The sequence below is a fragment of the Strix uralensis genome, chromosome 5, assembly GCF_047716275.1.
Source record: "Strix uralensis isolate ZFMK-TIS-50842 chromosome 5, bStrUra1, whole genome shotgun sequence".
Lineage (NCBI taxonomy): Eukaryota > Metazoa > Chordata > Aves > Strigiformes > Strigidae > Strix > Strix uralensis.
In genome coordinates, this window is record NC_133976.1 from 37,431,268 (window position 1) to 37,456,007 (window position 24,740).

At 38.6% G+C, this 24,740-nt stretch overlaps 1 protein-coding gene across 2 annotated transcripts in view; it reads right to left on the reverse strand.

Annotated features, from left to right (window-relative positions):
• Positions 1–24,256, reverse strand: part of TAFA2 (TAFA chemokine like family member 2) — a 177,888-nt gene extending 153,632 nt beyond the window's left edge. For both annotated transcript variants that reach the window (XR_012629198.1, XM_074870447.1), the window contains exon 1: positions 24,217–24,256. Coding sequence is in view for 1 of the 2 variants with exons in the window: in XM_074870447.1 (XP_074726548.1) it covers positions 24,217–24,224 (8 nt within the window). In the remaining variant the exon portion in view is untranslated. The remainder of the gene's footprint in view (positions 1–24,216) is intronic.
• Between the last annotated feature and the right edge of the window lie 484 nt (positions 24,257–24,740).

The following is a 24,740-nucleotide window of genomic DNA, read 5'->3' on the forward strand; positions in this document are numbered from 1 at the left end:
AGCGCATTATTCAGCAGCCTGCAGATGCACATACAGCTTCTTCGTGGGTACTACTGAGCAGTTACATTTTGCAAGTCATATCAAAAAGCCAGAGGTCATGATACAGAGCTGCTATTCCCCGTAGTTCTGTTTCTTAGTAGAACATCTTGCTTAAAGAAATTTAGCACCATTACTGCTGTCCTTTTCATGATCCAACAGAGTATTGCCTCATACAGCAAAGAAGCAGCTTTGGAGGTCAGAGCATGCAGAAACCGATAAGACCAGGTCTGATTCTTCAAGGTGTTACACAAACCTGCAGCAAATGACAGATACTATCCTGTGTAAGAAATAGGCCATACAATCATGAGACGCACAGATAAACATAGAAAACTATCTTCTTTCCCTTACTAGTTCAATTAATTTGCAACTTAAAAACTGTAGACCAGCCATGACACAATTCAAAAACAACAGAGTGATTCAAGTTTATTTCACTTATAGAGGTTATGGGGCCATGAATTCCTTGGAGATGGAACGCTTTTATATGAATGTAGTTAGTGAAATTGTCTGACCAGTATTCAAAAGGTTAAAAGAAGCAAGGCAATAAATACTAGAAATCCACAGTACTTTGGTAAACATCATATTGTCATCAACACATTGATAAACAGCAGCTGACCACAAATTAAGTTTGTCTTACTTTGATATGCAATTGCTATTAATCATTTTTGTTACTGTGTGTTGCCTTGGGCAAAAAAACTTAGAAGTTCCTTATCTTAGGACCACAAGATGTGTCACAGACAATATTTTTTTTCCCTTTCTTTATTCTTAAACAGGTTACCACTTTGTGCTTGAGATGTGATAATTGTGTTCTGTAAGGCTCCATTCCCTCACTGGGTGGCATACAGAAGTCCATGTTTCCCATGAAGCCCATCAAAATTAATAGGCACATTGCCTTCACAGAATGATTTACAAAAGGAATGCTTAACATTTACCACAATTCCCTTTTGGCTATCTTTATATTTTCCTAAGGTACCATCCTTCTCCTGTGTACTGACAAGCAATGAGGAAAAGTATGCTTTGAAAAAACAAGCTGAGTGGAATTAGGAGGAGTAAATAGTGTGCTCACTGGGAAGTAATTAAAAGCCATGAAGCAGGAAGAAGGCTGGAGTGCCTAAAAGGCATTATAATTAAAACCTAATGCATGTTAACTGTGAGTAGAGCATTGAAATCATTGACATGAATGACAAAACTCCCACTGAATTCAATAGGGCCAGGATTTTACTCTGTAAGTGCTCAAGAAGGTCAGTTCAGCTTCAGAGAGATTGATTGGAGGTTTGAGGATAAAAAGAAACCTTGCTGAAAACGGGAACTGGTGATTTATATAGACAATGATATGCACAGTTGTGAAATATCCACAAGAGAAATGAAAAGAGATAATGAAAACCAAGTAAGTTAATGCCTGTGAAAGGGGAAGAAGAAATTATTTTTAAAGTATGACTAGGGAAAAAAACAAAGACCATTACAAAGGAGACAGAATCAAGAAAAATCCTGAACATGGAACAACTTTATCCCAACTAATAACTAGAAAGAAAGTGACGACGCAGTTAAAAAGCAGTGATAACTTTGTAGAGCATAGCTATTGATAAAAAGCACATTGGGAATACTTGGAAAATCTGAATTGATTCAGATAGCACACAGTCTATTTAACTACAAAACAGAAATGAATTAAGAAAGAAAAAGAAATAGAATTTGCCATTCAGTATATCTAATCTCCAGAGCCCAGTTAAGTAATGGAACCATTCTTCAGAAACAGTCAACCCAATTACAGTGGTTTTAACACCATGTTGTCAAAAATTGACAACATAATTTAAATTTGCCTAGATGTACTTAATGGTTTTACACAAAACCCCAGAAATTTAAAACCATATTGGATATCACCACTGTCCTATAACAAATATACCAGCAAAAGTCCTACTTGTACAGGGACTAGCAGGCTAACAAATTTTGAATGGGAAACCTGGTGTTTAATTTGACAAAATGAATGAAATTTCATACTAGATACACTGCATGTGAATAGCAAAAAAAAAAAAATATACAGAAGAGTAGGTACCGAAGATTACATAAGCACTCGGAGTTCGACTATTGTAAGAAGGGAATTCTGTTTAATTTGGCTGGTATATCCAAAAATCTGACATCAACAGTCAGCAAGAAGTGGATGGAAAGGAAATATTAGCAGCATATCAGTCTATTGAGTAATTGTACTCTCCATGTCTGGAGAATACTTGCAAAATCCCTCCTTACCAGACCGACAGATGTTCCCAGCAGAACATTCTTAACATGAAAAATTATGAGATGGAATTGTGAGCACGTAACTTGTAGAAAGGATATGAGAAATCCTAAAAAAATTATGGAAATCAAGTACTTTTAACAATAGCAGCAAGCAGACAATCTCCTAAAACACCATGCAGCCTTTCATTATCTGATCCTGCAAGTCAGCAACTAAAAATATGTACTTAATTACTTATTTAAGTTATCTGTGTGAGATAAAAAAGGATACAGAGCCAACTGAGAGAGCTTAAGACCCCTGGGACTCCAGAGAGTCCTAGTCAGAGCTTTCAACTCTGATGAGACTTTAACTTAACCAGAGAAAGGGCAGAGGATGGAGCTTCTGAAGCACAGTGAGTGCTGTCTCCCTCATCTTTTTACTCAGTCAGGCTGCCCAAGAGGTAGTGGGTCTTATGCAGACTATCCCAGACACTGTTATATTTCAAATACAACTATACATTCTCTTAAAGGGCTCGTTACCTCTAGTGCTGTGAGCAAAGACACTTCCAACTGCTCTCATTTGTTGAGTATCCTCATGAGACATTCTTGGTATTTCTGGACTGCAACGCAAAGGCTTAGCAAGAAAATATTCTCCCGAGACATCAGTCCTAGTCCCTCCCTGGACTACACTAGTTTGTTCCTACAGCCACACAAACACTCCCTGGAGACCTCACGCATATTCTCACGCACATTCTGCAGGGAGCTCTATTTTTCTCTCTTCTTCACATCCACGCACACTATATAAAATGCAAATAGGGCAGTCTTAAACTTCCAAAAACCACATATTACTTATTTATTCTTGACTGCAGTTCCACAAAGATGTAAGAAAAAGCCAACGCAACCAGCAATTGTCCTATTTACTTTGTCCTACATCTTGTACCCACCGATTCATATTTAAATTTTCAGTCATTTTTAGCAAGTACAGTTATTTTTATGTACCAGGTCAGGTCATTCTAGACATGCAATTGACACTCTTATCTGCAAATTTTGGAGGGGAAAGGTCTCTTCAATCACTATGAAGAGATGAGAAAATGTTGACAAGACTTAAATTATTAACAAGAAAAACACCTTAAGAATTTTGCACTTCCACTTCTAGCGGAGAAATAATGAGTTTCTTTTTAAGTAAGAAGCCTCTTGTTCTTCTACAGAAGTTATATACAAAGCTAACACTAGAATCGCACTTATTTCTCTGTTTGCTTGTGAGTTGAATCACAGACAATGTAACATTGTGCACTATTTTTAGAGCTGTGAAAATCAGACATAAATCATTCCAGTTTCACAAGTCACCTTTAAGGAAGTATTTAAGGGTTTTTTACTCTACTGTGACTTCATAATTGAAAAGTAAGTACTAAAAATGTTTAAACATGAGATTCAATGGCTTAAAATTAATACTGTCACAGTAAAAATAGATTCCTTGAGAGAATTAACTAATCATTAATAACTTGAATTGACAAAGGCAGCACTAATCAAGTTCTGGTTTCATAATAATTATAAAAATGGGTGGAAGGGGAGAGCAAGCTAATGAAGTGAGAATAATTTCTGCAAAAATAGTAATGAATCTACAGCACATTAAACCATTACAGAATTATACTTTTATCTCAGTATTTCCTTTCCAGATCAAGAAAAACACAGGCCACTTAGGACAAGCTGAGCAGGGAAAAAATAATGCTTTTTACTACTGGCAGCACCTACGTCATGTGAGAAAATATCAGCAAAAGAGATTCATTTTATGTTACAAAAGGGGATAAAGCATCTGAAAGGTGCTGACCAGAAAAAATGATCCAGTTACAGAAATAAATGTACAAGCTATGTTGAATACAATTTTTTTGAAAAGCTATATTGTTAACTTGAGTGCTCAGCTAGCAGGACTGTCATGCCACACTAAATTAAAGACTAATCTGGAAAAACACATTTCTATCCAGGAAAAGTATGGTAGTTGAATCTGACCCTCAAAGTTGACAACAATGTCTGAGGACTCCAGTGGGGACAGAATCAACCTCCATATACAGAATATCCCATGTTAAAATGTGTGTGCACTGTAATGCACATGCACATTAGGCCTTTGGCTTCAGAAAGGGATCAGAACCATTGCACATGAATAAACCAACTGGATGGTACAGGTCCAAAAGACCTTCCAGAAGTGTCAAACTTATAATGCATGGCTCTACAACACAACACACATGTTCAGAGGCTTCAAATAAGATCATTTCTACATCCAGAGTCCCAGATGAGACTACTATGAAATGCTGATGTGCAGCAGCTGGATCAGAGGCATCTGTGCTAGGGTTATCAGGTGTCCCTAAACCCCAGACACATTTGTAAAGTATTCAAAATGTGCCAAGATTTCTAGAGAATACAGCTGAGAAAATCCAGACATATATATGCCCTAACCCTCCATGAGAACGTGTCTGAACAAACTTCCCAAACATCCACAACTCCCAGTGTTTTTTTCTGAGGTGATAATGGGTAAAATACTGTTACCTATGTACTACACATGCACACACTGAGAGTTCAAATTACTTCATGAACCTCCTAGCCAGGTTCAATTTATAGTGTTCACCTAGAAACTTCATTTTGCCTCTGCAGCTGCTTCAATCAGTGGGAGTCTTTGGCTAGCTCTGAGCTCTGGTCAGGTGAGAAAGCAAGCAAAAGGAGTTTGTAAAAGCTTCTTTTCTTTTTTTTTTTTTTTTTCACTTACTTCTGTGTGAGTAAAGGCAGCTGCATTTATATTCCTTGAAATAAATCTTATTTGACACAGTTATTCTGTCTGACTTTCTGCAAGGCAGACTTTTTTTGCCAGGAATAAAAGCTGTGATCAGTATAAAACTGAGAAAAATCAATGTCATATAAAAGGAATGGTTATTTTATATATGCACCCAAACACTGCACACACACATAGCGTGAGACCTGATCCTCTGATCATGCAAATAAGTAAACAAATTAGTTGCACTTGCTGAGGATGCCTTCTAACACTACTGCTAGATATTTTCTGGAGGTGGGGCTGAGAGAAAGCACCAACACAAGTTAATCAGAACTTGCTATTTTTTCTTCTCAACATCGTGTCTGTTAATTCAGTTTATGTGAGCCTACAGCTAATTTAAAAGACCACAGTAATGCCAGTTTTGCTAATGGTTTTCCTTTTAGACTTCAACAGATCAGGATGTTTCCTCTCAGTTTTCTATTTGTAATTCTGCCTCGCACAATGCTGATTTTAATTTGAAGTTTTTTCTCTTTTGTATTTTTTAAAAAAAGATATATTTTCCTCTTCCTGTGATGGTATCATGTTTAGATTTTCTCACTAAAATACCAAGCCCTTCTACTTTTAATGTCTTTTATTTTTCTCACTGAATTCCTCTTTAATTTGACTATGTATTACCTTCTGTTACAGCACTTCTCTTCAGAGAATCTGAAATAAACTTCAAAAAAATGCCATGATTTCCAAGTGTCCTGAGAAACAAAGTATGTCTATACTATGCAGTCCTACTTTAGACCAAAAATACTTCAAAATCTCAGATTTCTACTTAGTATGTTACAACACGTATCAAAATCTCTGGTTGCATTTGACATTGCAGATTTGATTTAATTATGTACAAACATCACTCCTTGTTTGAAGATTCTCCAGTCAGACAGTTCTGGCTGCTTTATGCATTTCCTCTGTATTAGTTCAAGTATTATGTCAGCTTTCACAAGGAAAGCTCTCCGTTACAGTACGGCTTGCCTTAATTCTTAAGCATCTTCCTTTTACCTAGCCTGTGTTTGTACACCAGCAGAAGGACTGCGCTCCACAAGAAATCATTTCTGCAACTGACAGCTTGCAGAAACTCCCTGCACGGCCTCATGTGATCAGTGAGAAGGAACCGCACACCGCTGTTCAATGGCCATGGGATGCCACGTTAGACATTTTGCTCTGCCTCCCTCCCCAGCGGTTCTGATGCTGCTCCTGGGCCAGGCTGTCGGTTGGGGATATGCTGCAGTGCGCGCCCGAGCAACATGCCATGCACCCTGATACCTGGGTGAGATTTTCTCTAGCTGCCTTCAGGAACAAACATCAATCAGCTAGCAAGGACTATACTTTAAAAAAAAAAAAAAAAAAGAGCAAGGAACCGGTAGTTGATATGTTCTTCTCTCCTAACTGACACATCGGCTCTGTACATTGCCAAACAAAGGGAGCTTTGACTAAATATTTGTCTCCCACTCTATTCCTCTATGAAAAATTAACATGCACAGGATCACTCACATGAAGAACAGCATAAAAGGGGCTAACAAAGAAAGAGTAGTATGAAGAGACAAAACATTCATTAAGGATTAAAAAAAGAAGGGTGGCATTACCCACTGCCAAACAGCTTTTATTTAAACAGGCTATTGCATCCTGCCCCCACCATATACAGACACACGAGGTTGACACTAGAATAAATCTCAACTCTATAAAAATTTACTGGCAACACAGACTGCAAGAGAAAAGCTTGTTTACCCTCATCCTCCAGCTTTTCCGTTCCTGCAAAATTTGGCAGCATAAATCTGTTTAACATTTCCCGGGACTTCTCCATCCTGCTAACTTCTTTGGAGACCCAGAGACCAATGCCACTTCAAGGAAAGCTGGGCAATCCCTTCCTTGCTGGGGTAGAGGATCACCCCCAAGACACCTAGAAAAGCAGAGGAGATAGAGGGGCAGGAGGAAAGTGATATGATGCAGCTATACTATTTTGATTTTCCAAAATCACAGCTGGTAGGAAGGGGGGGCAGGTCCACACTGTCACCCGAAGGGTTGGAGTGGCAGCAGTGCTGTGCTGCATGGCAGGGACTGCAATGGGGAAACAGCATCTCACCCCCATGCGATCCCCAGTGCACCCTGCAGGGCCAGGGCATCCATGCACCAGGGGAATCCCACCATTTTTCCAACTCCTACACCCAGAAGCTCTCATGATGATTCAACTACCACCACAACCAGTGCTTCTCTGGACTCCTGTTCACACTAAGGGGATAATTTTTAAGTCAAACAAGTAACTCAGTACTCATCTCATGTCTGAAAGTTTCAGATTCCAGTCTAAACTACCCAAAGCCACCCTGCTGTTTGCCTTCCTCTTTTAGTTGGCATGAGAAACATTTTCTATGATAAAGGCTAGTGAAGCCCTAGGAAAGATGGCCAACCCAAATACTGCAAGTTTTTATGAACGAACAGGCTGAACAAACGTGGCACAGGATGCTTTAGTTCAATTAATCCTGTCTTGGACGAGGATGGATTACGTGACTCTGACAGTCCTTGAGAAAACCTTCCTCTCTGGTTCTGCTGTTTCTTAAAAAACTATCAACCACCTTCTCCCCTTTGCTTTCCATCATGTAATACAATCTCTTCAAATCTTATTTAAAAATAAAGGTTAAGCCCTGCAAGTGCAAGAAAGAGTTGGAGCAGCTGTCTTTTCATGACAAAGGAAAGTCACAAATGAGACATTTTGGATTAACCAAGCTGAACAGAGCCAGTGGAAAACACCACATGCTGAACTAATGTTGACACGAGCCAAAACAATAAATTCATGACAGACTTGGTGGCATGTCCAACTCCACAATCCCTGGAGTCCTGTCCATGTGGTCCTGTGATACCAGTGACAGACAGGAGATTAAACTGGGCAGCAGAGCAATATGCAGGATGGACAATGTCTTATCAGACACCCAGTACAAACTGCCAACATTGAAAAAAACTAATGTGGCCTTGGGCACTGTCCACACTCTGCTCAACTTTCCCACTGAGGACTGATGAAAACAGGTGTCTCCAAGAGGTGATCTGGCAGATGATCTAAAGTGAACAATGAGGTGCAGAGTGGGGGAAGATTAACATGGGGAAGGGGCCCAAACTGTGATAGGATTTCCATGTGGTGGTCGTGCTGGAGGCATGAGACCCCATTTGCAGGCAGCCCCCCTCAGTGCCCTTGGTGTCTCCCCAGGAAGGGATGGGAAGAAATCTCTAGCCCTAGATGTCCCTTCCACGTGTCTCCCTAGAAAAGGATGTTCTAGGCCATGCCAAAAATACCAGCATGGTGTGTTTCCATGCCACTGGCTTGATGGTTTGATCGCTGCTCTGACTGCTCTGACAGGGTGAAAAAGAGGCCGTGAAAAAATGTCAGTTACATTTTATCTGCAGAATCATTTGACAAAAGTTTGATGGAACAGTGTGAAGCTTTCCCTGGTGCAGGACTAGGACATCCACCGAACTGGAAGGAGCCCAAAGGGCAGAAATCACATGGGCTGTAAAAGATTCAAGTGGAAGTATCTTTTAGCAAGAGACCTTTCAGAGTTTATACCCATTCTTGTTCTCAGGTGTTTAAAACACTCCCAGAAACTAAGGATAATTATTGTCTCGCCCTAGCTGTTGGACATGTCATTAGCAAACTTTTTTAACACCTTGTGTTAAGAAAGAAAACATTTCCAAACAGTAAGAAATTAACCTCATTTTTTGTACTTCTGTTTAGCATGGCTCTGGCAATGAAAGCTGCATCCACAAAACAAGCATCAGAGAACTCAAGCAAGCACTGGTATCTCCTCAGAAAATCAGAGGTGTTTAGCTCCCTACCCTATTAGCTTCTGCCTCGTACCCTGCTATATTACCCCCAAAATCCCACTGTTTGGCAGAAGAGATTTTGCCTGACAAGAGACAGTGCCAAGGCTGATAGAGCTGAAGACCTCTTCCCCGGCATGAGCCAGGTGTCCCCACAAGTGGGAGGGCTGCAGGGCACCATGCTGGGACACCAGCACTGTCCTTGTGAGGATTTTGCAAGGACTGGAGAGTCCAATGACCAACACCTGGAGCAGCCACAGCATGTCTCTGCTGAGAAACTAAACAGGCTTCAAATGAGGCACCAGAAGGACCTCCAGGCAAATGTTCAGCTTTTAAACCAAGTCCATTCACTCCACAGAATCCAAGAAATGTTAATCACTTTTCAGCATTTTAGTCAGTTAGGGACTTATGTGTTACGTTGAATTAGGACCAAAAAATTATGCCTGAGATGTGCTTTTTACAGCAAAGGACATGGATATCTAGTGGACAAAGTGCATGTTTTTGTCCTGAAGGTTATATCAATTTTAAGATTTTGATCAAATTTTGGACATAAAGAGGTTAAGAATATAGCAAAAAGATGCTACAGAAGTCAGATATGTGTCCTTGAATGCCTTATTTTCTTCTCTCTTTTACTGTTTTGTCTTTTTCTCCTGTTAAAAGACCCGAACAACAGTATTAAAGGGGAAGATTTCAAAGTCTGTACATGTTACTAGATGAGGAGGCACAACATATCATATGGAAACCGGAATTGAAAAGGAAAAGATTTATATCATTTAAGACCCTGGTCTTGCCAAAAGCAAATGTAGATGAATGCAGACTGACAAGCCCTGGAACAAAGAACCAAACTGACAGACTATCACCTAAAAGAAAGATTCTGCAGCATAAAAAGAAATTGGAAGTTATTACAGAAAAATCCTTTAAAGCCTTTAGCCAAGTATCCAGTTGTAGTAAAGAAAGCAAACAAAAGTTAGGTAGTATTGCTAAAGGAATATAAATCAAAGCTGTTGATATTATCACTATAATAACACAGTAGCTAAACTTGCAGAGGGAATACATGGTAGACTTTAAGTGCACATGCACTAAAGGAAAATAGAACTTCCTTTTTGGCAGGTTAGCAAAAGAGCTATGAAATACTAACAGCAAATGCAAGATTTTAATCAAATTAGAAGTCAGAGGCAATATCTGAGGTCCTTCTGCCAGTCAAACTGATTATTTGGATGAAGGATTGAGTCATTACTAATAGTTTTAATTTAAATTTTGGACATGCACAGGTTAGCACCATCATCAGAGAGTGGTAAACCAGAAATCCGCTATTGAGCATCCCCAAGAACTCTGTGTGAGGGGGTTGTAACTGCTTCTGTAGGACAGACTGGCTACAAGTGAGTTTTTCCTTTCACAGAATAGTATCTTTGTAACAATTGCTGTCCTTCCTGATGATTTTCTCCAGCATTTGCCAGCAAATCTTGGAAAATAAGTAAAATATGCTTTCCTTTTCTTCAGTTACAACATGCTCTCCAGCCTTAATTAATAAGGGTAGCCAGCAAGTCATTGAAATTGCTGGATTGTCTCTTAATGCCTTTGTTAAACTCTCTACAGGTCACTGAAGATCTCATTCATAATTACCAAGACTGTAGGTGCCTGGGATATATCTCTTAAAAATAATATTGATGACATACAAGTTACACTATTGTCTAGTTCAGCATTGATTAACATAAAAGCACTGCACTTTCCTGCAGATTAAGAAATCCTGTGTTGAATGTTCTTAGATCATGTTTTTACAGGTTTCATGCTTACAACTTACAACTATGTTTGTCTAACTGAGTTTAGAAGGGGGAAAATGAAAAAAAAAATCTTTCCAGGTGGATTTTGTTTTGTTTGGGGTTTTTTGCAATACACTTAAAATAATTGTATTCCTGAAAGTCTTTTGATAGCCCTGAATTGTACCATTATATTAATCACAAGTGCAATCACTCACTATGTTAGTTATTTCGGTTAAAAATTACCTATTACTGTTTCTTGTCAGAGACACAAAGTTAAAAACAATGTCAATCCAAAAATTGCTCATTTAAAGAACAAATACATATTCATAAATAACTATAGACTTTGATCAGGCATTCCTTCCCAATTACAATCTACCTCTGATATCAACAGTAGAAGAAAATCTCAAATAGTGGATTCCCTCACTGAAAATGTAACTGCTTCACCAGTTTTCAAGGATTCATGCCAGAAGACTGTTAAAAACACACCAACTATCTCAGAAGTTGATAAAACACAGAAAAAAAAGGTAATTTCATTTTTGCTCTCAAATGTTTATAAACAGCATTATGAAGTTAACTGAAACAAGAAGCAAAATGAAATCCAGAGAAAAAGCAGCACTATCCAATCAATGGCAAACTATACAAGGAAGAAAATGCAAGAAGAAACTGATGTAGGAAATGAGTATTATGACATTTTACAATCCCTGTAGCCTTTGTATTGTTTTAAAATATTCTTGATGACTTTTTATATGAAATATATTTCTCTGTTACAGACTGGTTGGCAACATTGCCAATGCAGCATTTGTGTTTCAGACTTTGCTACCTGCAGGTCATCTTAGCCTAGTAATTACTTTGAGCTTAATACCAAATTTCCCCTGCCAGGTCTTCCACTGGGATAAGAACTAGAACGGTTTATACCTGCTGGGAACCCAGTTCTCTAAATCATGTTTTACCTCGCTTGTGAGGTGATTATGTCTCTCGGAGCATCCTGGAGGCCCTTCTCCAGACCCAGACCTGGCTGCCGTGCAGAGAGGAACCTGCAGTGTCCCATCACCACAGCTGGCGCAGCATGGACAAGCGCCAGGGGCTCACCCACCTGACCCACTGGCAGATGCGCGCTACAGACAGGAGGGAGCCTTCAAGGCAGCACCACATGCCAGAAGGAGAACACCAACCATATCCTGCTAATGGATGCTCCCAAGCCCACTGCCATCCACACAGGGAGACGTTCTGAAAATCCAGGCTTTTGTTTTGCACAGACTGTAAACATGCTACAACTTCAAGTCTAATAAAAACAAAGAGCATCACCTAGAAACAAGCATCAAGAGCTTCACCTTTTCCTTACAACACTGCGAGTTCCATACATGTGTCTCCCCTAAGATTAGTGTGAACTATTGCTGGCTGGGGAGGACTCTGGGAGGGCTCAGCATGACTGAAAAATATTCAGTTGACTACCACTTTTCTGTACTGAAAGCTGTTTCTAAATACATGAACTATGAACTCTGGGGCAGGTACTTTATTTTGTTGTTGATTCATACAATTCCCAGGAAAATAGGAGTTGGTCTACAACTGCAGCAGCATAGCACTGCCACAGCAACATGGGAACAACACAAACGTCAGTCACAGCACTGAGATCCCACAATACATCTGCCTGTGACTCAAACAGGAAATCAGCAGATTTTCAAACAAAGCCTGGCATGAAAAAGCAATCTAAACTCCAAATCAGCTGAAGTATAAAATGCTTTCTCTCAATATTTTTAAGAAAACAAAGCTGTAAGGCAGTGTCAAAGTCCTTATAAAAAAATACAAAATGTTTCTCCATTTTTTATGTAGAGTTTTTCAAATGAAGGCAGCAGTCTGTTTTGCTGTGCACAGGAGAACTGCTTCCCTGTCCCAAGTTACATGAATAATGCCTTGCACACAACAGCAAGATAAAACAGTTCATGCAGACTTTCTTGGTACTTCACAGAACAAAGCATCCTAAGAACACAAACAATTAACAGCTGGTAGTTCTTGTTATTTTTTTCTTTAGCAAATGGGATGCCTAATGTCTTGGCAAAATGGTGGAATATGTCATGCATTCCTCCCCCTGGACTTTTAAGAAATTATAATGCACTGGCAGATGAGTAGCACATGGGTATCACTGCCTTGCACAGGTTAACAGTCATATCTTCTCATGTTCCTGCTCATACAGGTATCTTCTCATACCTTTCCTGAAAAAATATTCTTTGCCAAGCAGATGTGTGTTTAATGAAAATCAAATCCTTAGTGGACAACAATGCATAAAATATCGTGGAAAACAATGATAGCAATTGATTCCGTTCCCCACTTTCCAGTGTGCTGTCAGCATACACACTGAGGTTACTCACTTGCAAAGACTTGCACTATTCAAAAAAGCTTACAAGTTACAGGAAAAAAATCATAAATTATGGTTTAATTAATTGCTAAGCCTTATTCCTGGGGCCATCTGCACTTCGCTCAGAAGCCGTCATTGGCACCTTCCCACATAACTAGCAGCCATTAAAGGTCCTCTTCCCTTCAGCATCGCCTGGAACAAAGCAGATACTTAATCGCATATAACAATACCATCTAGCGGTAAAATATATTCATTACACTTAGAATCTCCCTTATGTATTTTCCTACAGGACCATCACACACACAGCGAGAGCTGGGATGGCAGAAAACATCTCCTCAAGCCGTCTGAACACACAAATCTCAGCCCAGCACCTGAACAAATTCATAATTCTTCATTTCATCTAAACACATTCTTAGCTTTAAGCATATGAAACACTCCATATAGATCAGATGAGATTGTACCCCTTCAAGGGATATTAACATATTGATGCCATAAACCATCACCTAAGAAGCAAAGACACAGAACTGGACTGGAAGTCATCGCAAAGCGCAGCACTACCTGCTACAAGTGTGCTGGCCACATATCTGGAACAGTGTGCCCACAAGTAATAATACAAGAACCACCATTTTCTCCCTGTCCAGAACAGAGTAAACAGGAAAAAAGTGCTTACTCCTGTCTACATAAAGACAGAAGTTGTATTCAGGTGGTATCCTGAACCAACCTCCTTTGGATGACTCCAGTTACCCATGATATCTAAAAAGAGTGAAAATTGAATGTAAAGGTAGATTGTTACATTTAGCTGCAAACCCTTTAGGAGAGTGTGAATGGTTTGAGACCACAGAATAAAGGCTAGAGTGAGTCAGAAAGGCAGAAAGATGATAAATGGGAAACAGCAACAACTTGTTCTACAAAAAAATAAATACTGGTTACACTTGATGCAGAGCTAAAAATCTATTTGACGTGAAATAAAATTATTCAAAGTTAGAATCCTGTACTAATGAAATGGGACAATCTGCTCTACTTCAGCAGGCTTTGTGGGAACATTAGTACATTGTAAACAACATATTAACAGAGAGTGCATATTTGTGAAGGGCAAATTAAGTCAATACTCAAGCTGTAGGAACAATTTAGCACATAAAACAGTGCCATGTACAAATCTGGCTTGTCATCAGCTTGGCCTCTTGAATTTTTCTCTCTCAAAAAGAACTAGCTTTGCCCAAAAGCTGAAACATCCTTATACTCAAGAAAAAGATAACATTAAACATGCACCATACCAACTTACATAGAGATCCATTTGTGGCAAGCTACAAAAATCTGCTTATAGTAAAACAGGAGATTCTAAAAAACTCTATTGTTTGAAATACGGTCTTATAAAATCAAGTCAATTGCTTTCACAGAACATGATGGTCTAGAATCTGCCTTCAAACTTTGAAGCTGTTGCTTTTCTGCAATATACACATTCATCCAAGAATCCTGAAAACTGTTTAAATGCTTGCCTTTCTCACACTCAAAACCCCTTAATTATCTAACTCAACAAGACTAATAATGTAACTATTACCCTGTGAAAAACTGATGTTCTTCAGAACCTCCTTTAAGCAGCCACTTCACTTAATGAAAAGATCAGCAAAAGAAGCAAATTTCCAAACATGAAACATTTATTAGCCAACAATAACAACTTCCTATTAAAAAATGGCAAATTAGCAACAGCAATGAATCCAACAATTGTTTAGAATGCAATTAAGAGTTAAGATGTTAACAAGGGAATATGGTGACAACCTCTTATGAATAAAAAATTATGTATGATGCAATACGTTTTAAGAGATTCTGAACAGAAATGCCATTGGCATCATGCAATTTGTCTCCAATGTATATTTCTGCCAGACTCAACTACACAATTATCATGAGCTTCAATTCATTATTTTATATGTTAGTTATCAGCTCTAATACATTTTGGTTTTTAAATATATTCATAAAGATCTTTTACATGGACAACTAAAATTAATTTGAAACTTGGCCTTAACAGAATCAATATTTGGTTGGTATCTGTAATTTATTCAAGTCTGTTTACATAGGGAAAACATTAGTTTTACTGCTGAATTTAAGGCAGGAATTGACATATTCTATTCCCCAAGATTCTGAAAACTGAGAGAATTAGGATCTGAAGACAGAATACTTGCTGGCACAAGATTCCTGAAGCAGCATTCCTGCTCTGCTCAGCCCACCTGCACTCTGGTCCTCATACCAGCAATCCATAATAGCCAGGTCTCTACAAAGTTTCAACCTGTCAGTAATGATTATTGGCTAACATAATTTCATTCAATTGAATCAAAATCTAAGGCCAGGCCTTAGAGCTAATCTATACCACTGAATGAAATTCCTTTTCATTTTTCATTTTCAGAGAAAATTTACATTTATGGACAAATGATTTGTCATTGATTCTTTGCACTTAAATGAATACCTTATGACATAAACTTCAGTGCACAAAGCATCAGACTGTCACAATTGTTATAATCATATCATAAAAAACTTCTTGCATATTGTAGAAGCACTAGAAGTAGCATTCAGTCATGGAAAGTAGCTTTCCGTCATTTCCACCTTCATAATTCTTAAAACAAAAATTGCAAGGAGCCAATCACTGCCTAGCACACAAAAGCAAATATCAAACAGGAAAACATTCATATCTCCATATCTGCAGAGATTTATTACAGAATTATAGACAAAATTTCCTTGAAGGGGCATGCCTCAATATTTTCCTGTCTTAAAAACTGACAAATGAAATCCTGAAACTGTTTTAGTAGATTAAGAGAAGTGGTTGAATATTTTCATTATTCAGCTTTCAAGATTCCCTGACATTTGCTGAAAGGGCGTTGTGGCAGGACACAAGTGGTCAAGATTTTGGAAGGTGTCAGGGAGAACTTCTTGATACAGGTACTGGGTGGGCCAAGCAGGGTGATGCTCTCCAGCATCTGCTATTCACTGACAAGGGAGAGCTGGCTGGGAACGTGATAGTGGGTGGCAGCTGTGGCTGTAGTGACCATGCAATAGTGGGGTTCAAGATCCCGGCCAGTAAGAAAGAGAGTGCTGCAGGGGTCTAGCCTGGGACCTATCCTGCTTAATATTTTTATCAGTGCCCTAGAGGAGGCAGGGGCCTGCACACTCATCTAGTTTGCAGATGACACCTAACGGTGAGGCACCAGCTGATATGCTGGAGGGCAGAGCTGCCTTTCAGAGAGACCCAAGCAGGCTGGAGAAATGGGCTGAAAAGAACTTTGAGAAATTCAGCAGGTAGAAAAGCCAAGTGCTGCCCCAGGGAAGAAGGCACTCCTGCTGCAGCCCAGGATAGGGAGGGACAGGCTGGGGAGCAGCTCTGCAGGAAGGGCCCTGGTGGGCAGCTGAGCATGGGGCAGCCATGTGCTCTCGCAGGAGGGACAGCCAGCAGCCTCCTGAGCTGTATTAGCAGGGGCACAGCCAGAAGACCAAGGGAGGGGATGACCCTCCTTTAATCCTCCACTCAACACTCACCAGACCTCATCTAACTATGTCCAATATAAGAAAGACATGGACAAACTGGAGGGAGCTCAGCAGAGGGCCCCCATGATGGTCAGGGCTGGAGCACTTGCCCTACAAGGACAGGCTAAGGGACCAGGGCTTGCTTAGCCTAAAAAAGCTTTGGGGGTACCTGACAGCAGCCTGCCAGTGCCTACATGGTGGTTAACAAGAAGATGGAACCAAGCTCTTCATGGCATGAGGACAAGAGACAATGGGCATAACCTGAAATGAAAGGTTCAGAGTGTATTTAAGGAAAAAAAATTCACCCTGAGGGCAATCAGGCAGTGGAGCAGGTTACCCAGAGAGGTTGTGCTGTCTCTCCTCTTGAATGTTTTCAAGACAAGTCTGGATAAAGCTCTGCACAACTCAGTCTGACTTCAGACCTGACCCTGCTTTGACCAGGAATGGACTTCTGAGGCCACTTCCCTGAATTACCCTGTGATCCTATGGTCCTAAGACTAAGTGATAACCTATCTCCCTCATATCTTCCTATAGGATACAACATATAAGCTGGTTAAATAACTAGAAGCAAATAACCTGCATTAGTTTGAAAGCAGAGTGATAACTATCTGTGTTAAAATTAGCATTAATAAATACAAATAAGGATACACCGTCAGTGTTCAAATACTTCCATTTTGTCATTTTATGCATTGCCAAATATTCCTAATGAAGTTTTGTTGCTATTTTGAAAACAGTCATGCAGATAATGGATTACTCCCCTTTCAGCTGTGCAGTAATGATAACCCTCAAAAACATCTGGATATTCCACAGTTTGAGGATTCACTGACCACAAAGAAACTGATGCCTTTTTCAACCAACTCTTATTTCCTCAAATAAAAGAAGAGGAAGAATGCACATGAACATTTGCATTACCAAGGTGCACGTTTGTTCTGTTCCATGACATTTACTAGCAACAAAAAAATTTCAAGAATTCTTGGAACGCATGTTAGAATTATATGCCTCACTGCACATCTTATATATGAGCAAATAAGAAACTACTTCTGCATAAACTACAGTAAGCTTTATGGCAATCTTCACTAATTCCTGGAAAACAAGTTTTCACTCATTCTGGAAACTACAAATCTTCTTCCCACTATCTGGAGCATTCTGACTTTTTAACAGATATTAGGCCACAATCACCATCATGCTCACAACCTAGAAATAAATTCAACCAGGTAAAAATTATAATGTTCAACTCAACATTACAGCATATGTGCTCTGTTACCTTTGCATCCTCCTGTCTAAGCCAATAAACCTCAGACATTTTTCTCTGTGTAATACTTATCCCCATGACAAATACATGGAATAAAATGATGTTCGGACACAAAATATTTAAGTACATACATAATCCAATTTGCAGTATTTTTATGTGGACCATATGTATTCTGGAAATACAGTTCAAAACTCATCTTGCATTTCCCTCGTGGCTGTACACTCTTTAAATGTGAAATCCCCTCATGTTCCTGGATGGGTGATACGTAGATGTGAGCTGTTGATACTTCAGATCAAGTACACAGGACTGCTCTGATGCTCCCATTGAGAGGTCCCCTATGATAGAGTGATTATTTATAATATTGTTCTAAGTCCTTCTTAATTTGCTGATGAGGTCCATTAACCTCATCATAGGATCTGAGGGATCTTCTACCTCGGTTCTCTCCTCTCTGAAACTCTCACCTAATCCTTGTCCTTAGTGAAAAAGGATCCAATTTCTCTCCAGAGTTCTACCATGTGCCCTTGAAGCATCCCTGTAACAGTCATTTCAGCAACTCAGAGTGCAAGAAACACACTACCATGAAGATGAACAGGGGAAGAGGTCAGCTTCTGTTTATAGGCTCCAGAAATCAAATGGAAATGCCAGTGGCTCTGTTAAGGCCACTAAATATGAATTTCCATGTTCCATCAGAAAAGGATGGCCTGCTACTGTATTCTGTCCTGCACAAAACATTCACTGAATACTTGAAATAAAACTTACAGATGCCTATATGTGGCAAAATTCTGCTTTTTACATAATTTAAAAAAAAATCCAGAATTTTTATCCTTGCATTTCCGTATCTAGGTAGCAAGTGCAAAAAAATCAGAGGCCTGGTGTAGTAACAAGCTCTAACAAGAAAGATCTGAAATATGAAGCTGTCACCATAATTTCTATTTTCTATGTGCAACTTGGTGCATCTTACAACAATACAAAGGGAGAAATTTTAATTGGATGCATTTTTAAAAACCCTAACTACAAAGCTCAAGCAAAGACAAGGTTTTTTTAGGTTGATTCTTAAGTAGAATTACAGAAGAAGACTCAATCCACAGTTACACTGTTTAGTGTTGCTCTGAAGAAGTTTGACTGGTTCAGGTTTCCTCTTACATGCACAAAAGACAAATGAAATGAGGAGCATTCCCTTACAGAGAGAGATGCGATCACTATTTCAGAGTGGCACAAAACTGACACAGAAAATCCTCTTCAACACTTAAGCCATCCTCAGCAGCCCCCTTTAATGAAAAGATTTATTTCTGAAGACTGATGAGGAAAAAGTACAAATGATCTGCAGGATGGCTCGAAGTACCTAATGTGGATGCTCTGAACTGCCCTCTGGATGTGCCCTATGGTCCTTATTGACTGTGGGAAAAGCAGTGGCAGGACGAAGATAGCTTTCTGGAGCAAAGGCAAAATAATAAATTTTTTAATTTAGTAATGATTTTTGGATTTCTGAAGTAGTCAAGTGACAATTCGTTCTCTGCTGCACTGACATGTTGTCTCACAGTGGTTCTGTGTAACTTACAGAGGTATACTCCACTGAATTTTTGTTCTTCTCAAAGACCATTTTAGGAACAGGGCACGTATAAATGTGTCCCAGTATGCAGGAGTTTAGATCTGCCATACCCTCCTCTGTGGAAAGCTTTGTTGTATGCCAGTTCACTCAGACCTAGCTTTACCATTACATAGCATCTACAAAAAATGAGCATGTTTACTGGGAAATAGGCATGGACAAAATCGCAAAATAACAAAAATAACTAAATCTTATTAAGATTATATTTTAAAATAAAAATTTGGTTTCTTCATCTTCTTAGCTAGCTTCTATCTCTCCTTCTCCTAGTTTAGCTGAAAATTCTCTAATTTAAAATATAGTTTCTTTGTCCACGATGAGTGCTGCTCATGGAGGAGGAAAGGAACCAAGGAAGAACCAAGACTCTCTCCTACACCTTCGCAACCTTGCAGTCCTCAGCATTGCTTAATTCTTTTGCATATCTGGCTATAATACTATGTGTGAGGATTTAATATTGTTAAATAGTGAGAATTATTTAGTGAGAATTCAGCATTAGGAGAAATACTAAGTGCACAAACTGCTTGTTCATAGCTATTCTTTTTCTACTAATATCATAAAGACTGATCACAGTATTATCAGAGGCTGTAAAATTCAGAACAGGATAGTTCAACACAGCAGTGCATCCTCCTCTGCCTGTTTTTGGTGCTGCAGGGCACATTGAGGGACATCATCACTCAGGTTCCTGTCCCTCTGACCATATAATAAAGAGCCAGACACCAGCAGAACCACGTACACCATTTCAGCTTGGGCTTCCTGAGTCTGCACACAGCCTGACACCATGACTCAGTGACAGGGACCATCCCAGTGCTTACTGCTCCCTCTGAGGTGTCACACAGACACAGCCTGCAATACTTTCACATGAGCTAATCTGGCAAAAGGGTGCAGAAACACCACCAGAGGTGTGTAAAGTGGGAGTCTCAGCACAGAATAAAGGAGAGAAAGGTGGAGAAAAGAAAGCAAAAGGCAGGAAGAAGACTGGCCTGGTAAGAAGCAGAGAGTCCAAGTTGTCACTTACATACAAATAAATTTAGGGACAAATGCTTTATTCTCCCTATGATCTCTGTACGAGTACCCCTGACATTACAGGGAACTGTGGAGTTTGGCCTCAGTCTATACTCCATCTGACAGACTATAAAATAAACACAGAATCTCGCCTTTTCCTCTTCATGAATTTGCCATGCCAGATCAAAGAAGTGGGAATTTGGGACCAGCACAGTACTGATGCAGCTGGCAGAGCTGTTTATTTGAGAGGCTAAATTCAACCTTCGCTTGGTCGAATAACTTAATTGTGCTTACTGGGAGCCTGCTTTTTAAAAGGTTCAATTCTTTCTGCTGCCAAGAATCAGAGTTTGCTTTCAGCATGTTGAAATTATCTCAGGGGAAGGCTTTTGTGAGCCAAACCATTCCAAAAGTATTCTTACTTGCTTTCCACACTCTTGTGAAACAGGAGATTATGCAGAAAATCCACATTCTAAACCAGAAAAACTAAGGAGAGAGAAAAGCAAAAAAACAACCTGACAGATAAAAATAATAATCTTAAGCACATATCTTAAGTAACAAAATGCAACTTCAGATGTTAAGAGTTTTTAACAATCATTGTGCCCCCCATGGAAAACTATAATCAGGTTACATTACTGACAGAACATACACTATGCAGATCTATTCAAACAAATTGTACAGGCCACTATTTGAAAATTATTTGACTGGTGTATATAGATGCATATTATCTTTATTTGTAAATTGTCCCATAAATTAAACAGAACTTATAAGATATAGAGAGCCTTCTGAAGAGTAAATAATTTTTCCTTTCTCTTGGTTTGCTTTTATTAATATGTCAGAAGTTTCAGGAAGGATGAGATTATCTTTCATGCTAGAATAGCAATGCTGACACAACAATATCGAAGCTATCATTGAAAAACATTAGTCTGCAGATAGTTTTCATCTATTGTACTGAACTACAAACATATTTCTTCAGGTTTTGGCGGCAATGCCTCAGTATGAAGGTAGACAAAAGGAGCAGCTGAATACAGCCTCTGTAATCAACAGCTTTATACTCTTCAAAATGTCTAGGATTATGTCGGGAAAATTCAGAGAATTTCTAAAGTTTAGAGAACAAGGAACCAGAAAGCTTTGAAGACAGATTAGTTAAAAACAGAATGTCTGTAAGTATTACGAATCATTTAATACAGATATGGGTGCAGATGGGTCAGACGGGTATCAGTTTAAATTCATATAAGATGTGACAGGTTTTGTCTCTTCAGTGATTCTTCTGTCAGCTCGAATAATTTGCAGAGGAATATATCTGCTTTTTCCCCCCTCTACAGAGGCATCTCATTCTGTCATTCAGTAAATACAAGTATCCAGGTGGAAGCCTTTTCTAAATCTGTTCACAAACACACTCGTGGCATGTTTGAAAATAATTGCACATGAAGCTCTAAGCATTTATGTGACTTGTATGCTTATAAAATAGGCATAATTTATAAGTGTTCCCTGATCATTTTCTCTGTAAACAGAATACAAGAAGAGCAATCCATAATTAGTGGTAGCTCAGTCTAAAGCCAGGGAATGTCGACATCCTATTTTATTTAGGAGTCTGTCATAAAATCTTCCAGGCTTGAAGCAATCTTAGGTGAGACACTTGCTAAAACAGGCAGATGACAGGAACAGCCAATACAGGTTAGCCAATGCACACCATATGAAATACTCCCGCCTACAAACATGTTTAAAATTAGCGTGCCATTCACCAAAAATAATAACAGTTTTTCAGTACATGATGCTATTTCATATTAAGGTGGAGTGAGTTAGGTTGAAGCAATGAACATAGAAAAGTAAAAGGTCTGTAGTCGCTCTACTACTTTGGTATAAAAGATAAGATATCTACAGGACTCATAAGCTGCCACGGTAAGGTGTGTCTGCTCGGAAGTGATTTTGAGATATTTGATCAAGTCCTCAGTCAGAAAGTAGATTTTATTAGATTCAATCTCATTAAATAACTTCAAATTAAATTTCTTATAGATTAGAAATATATCCTCAGAAGCTGAATATTTTCAAATTCAGTTGATAAAGCATAGTTAGACATCTGTGAGGCCTTCAACACAGCACTGCCTGACATACTGATGAAAATGCATTACACAAAATCAATTTATCACATCTTAAATGGATTAAAAACTGATTAAATGAGAGATCTCAAAAAGTAATTCTTCTACAGTGGTGCTGTTTCTAGTGGAATTCCACAGCATCGATTCTTGATCATGGATAAAAATTCCAGTATGTAAAATTATTGTTCATAAGATTTGCGGAACTCCTCTTAATCTGAAATAATGTTAAGAAAAATCCGGATTCTACAAAGTAACTTGATGGTTTGGTAACGCGCTTCTTTGAATTACCAGTACTTTTAATAGAAAACTGTATAGCAGGGTTGAATTATTCATATCATACTTATTGTATAAGAAACTTTACTTTGAAGAATTTAGGAGGTAAGACGATTAACTAACTAATCATAGGTGTGCAACATGGTACAGTGCCATGACTTACATATTGATTTTTAATAACTGTTGAATGGGACATTGATGGAAACGCTGTACTGTGCACTGCAAGGTATTACATATTACAAGTCCATCTGCAGAGTGAATGACGAGGAACACCGAGAGAAGTTCCCCCAAACCTCTCTTTTTCACCCTCCAGCACAGTTCTTTGGGAAGGAAGAGATGCTTCTGACCTCTCCTCCTCCAGAAATAAAGTAGCAGATGTCAGAAGAGATTGCTGGTAATCAGAACTAGAGAACTCGTTTAGAAAGTAACACCAGGATATATAAGCTAGTTCCCAAGCAACTGCATCACTACCTACAAGTACAAAAAAAGAATGGCATGTGATTTTCACATATATGGAAAAAGAATCCCATTGTATTTGCATAAAATAAGATAAAATGGCCAGGCCCCACATAATGGATCAGATAGCATCCTTCAGTAGTTCTGTACAAACACTGGAGTTTGCAGCCATATAATAAAATAAAGAGGCAAAAAAAATTTAAAATATACCAAAAAAGTTTTCTGTTCAGCAAACAAAAAAGAACTACAAAAATTATGTTTAAACTCATAAGTTTCATCTGACTCAAAAGGGCATTTTTTTTTTTAGTTTTTGTGTCATGTTATTCAATCATTTTAGAATTCAGGTCACTTCAAAAGAAAAATGTCATTTCAAAGTCAAAATCAAGTAATTTCATTTTATAACATTAGAACAATATGTGCATTACTGAAAATAAATACATGGATATTTGCCTTAAAAACTAAGAACATTTTTATGTTTTCAAAAATCCCTTTTTATCCCCAACCAAATCTGTTTCTCAGATTGCATCCCATTTCACATTTCAGCCTCTCCTTACAACATCAATGAACCTGTAAATCAGGTGAAAATGTATTTCAGGATATGTAAAATAAAAAGGTTACACTGTGTAAATTACAATCTCCAAATGTCGATGCTACATTATTTCATACTATTGTTCACTGATGCTTTCTATCATTCCCTTTTTGAAGGAATGTGTGTAAAGGCTGTAGAAGAGGTGAGGCAAACATTATACTCAACAGTATTTATCTCTTCTGCAATGATTATACAGAGAGAAAGTCAAAACAAGTGTAATGACTCATAAAAGATTAGCAAAATGTCCCATGTAAGTAGCACTCTTGTGATGACATCTATAGAGGAACCTCACTGGTAATCTTATGTTTGACAAACCAGAACCATGACAGAAAACAATAAAAGAATGGAGAAAAATCTCAGCCTAATGTAGCTCTGAAGGCAACTCACAATCAGCAGGTCGAGGTGCGAAAAAGCCATTTCACTCCAGTAATATTGTCATGGTATGCATAACTAAGAAAGGCATATATGTACACCTGCATGCTCTGGTCACTCTTGTGGTATTGATTTGCAAAGTCCATTGGGAGATTTCCATAAGAGTTGTATGGCTAAAACCGAGAGACACAAATAAAAATCTCAAGCATACATTTAAATTATTTCAAGACTGCTTACTTTTCAGTCTCATTAGATATAATGCAATCTCAGTTCTGTATTTAGACAAACTATATGCAACACATAAAAAGTAAGAGCTTCTTAAAAAAAAAAAAAAGTAAAACTTAAACCAAAATTTAAAAGCCCACTCACTAAGAGCAAACATTTTGAAAAGTTTATGCCATCTACTTTTGATTGAGCACAACAGAAACTTAAACGTAAGCTTGTGAGACCTTTTTTGAGACTGATAACCTTTTATTAACCTAAACATTCTGTTAAAAAATCAGTTTCTGCCTTGTATTTCTCAGGTGGACCTCTGTCTAGAGTGGGAGGTTTTTCCAGCATTGTCACTGATACTTTCTGATTTGAGTTTGTTTTGATCTCACTTAAAAAAGAGATCAGTATGA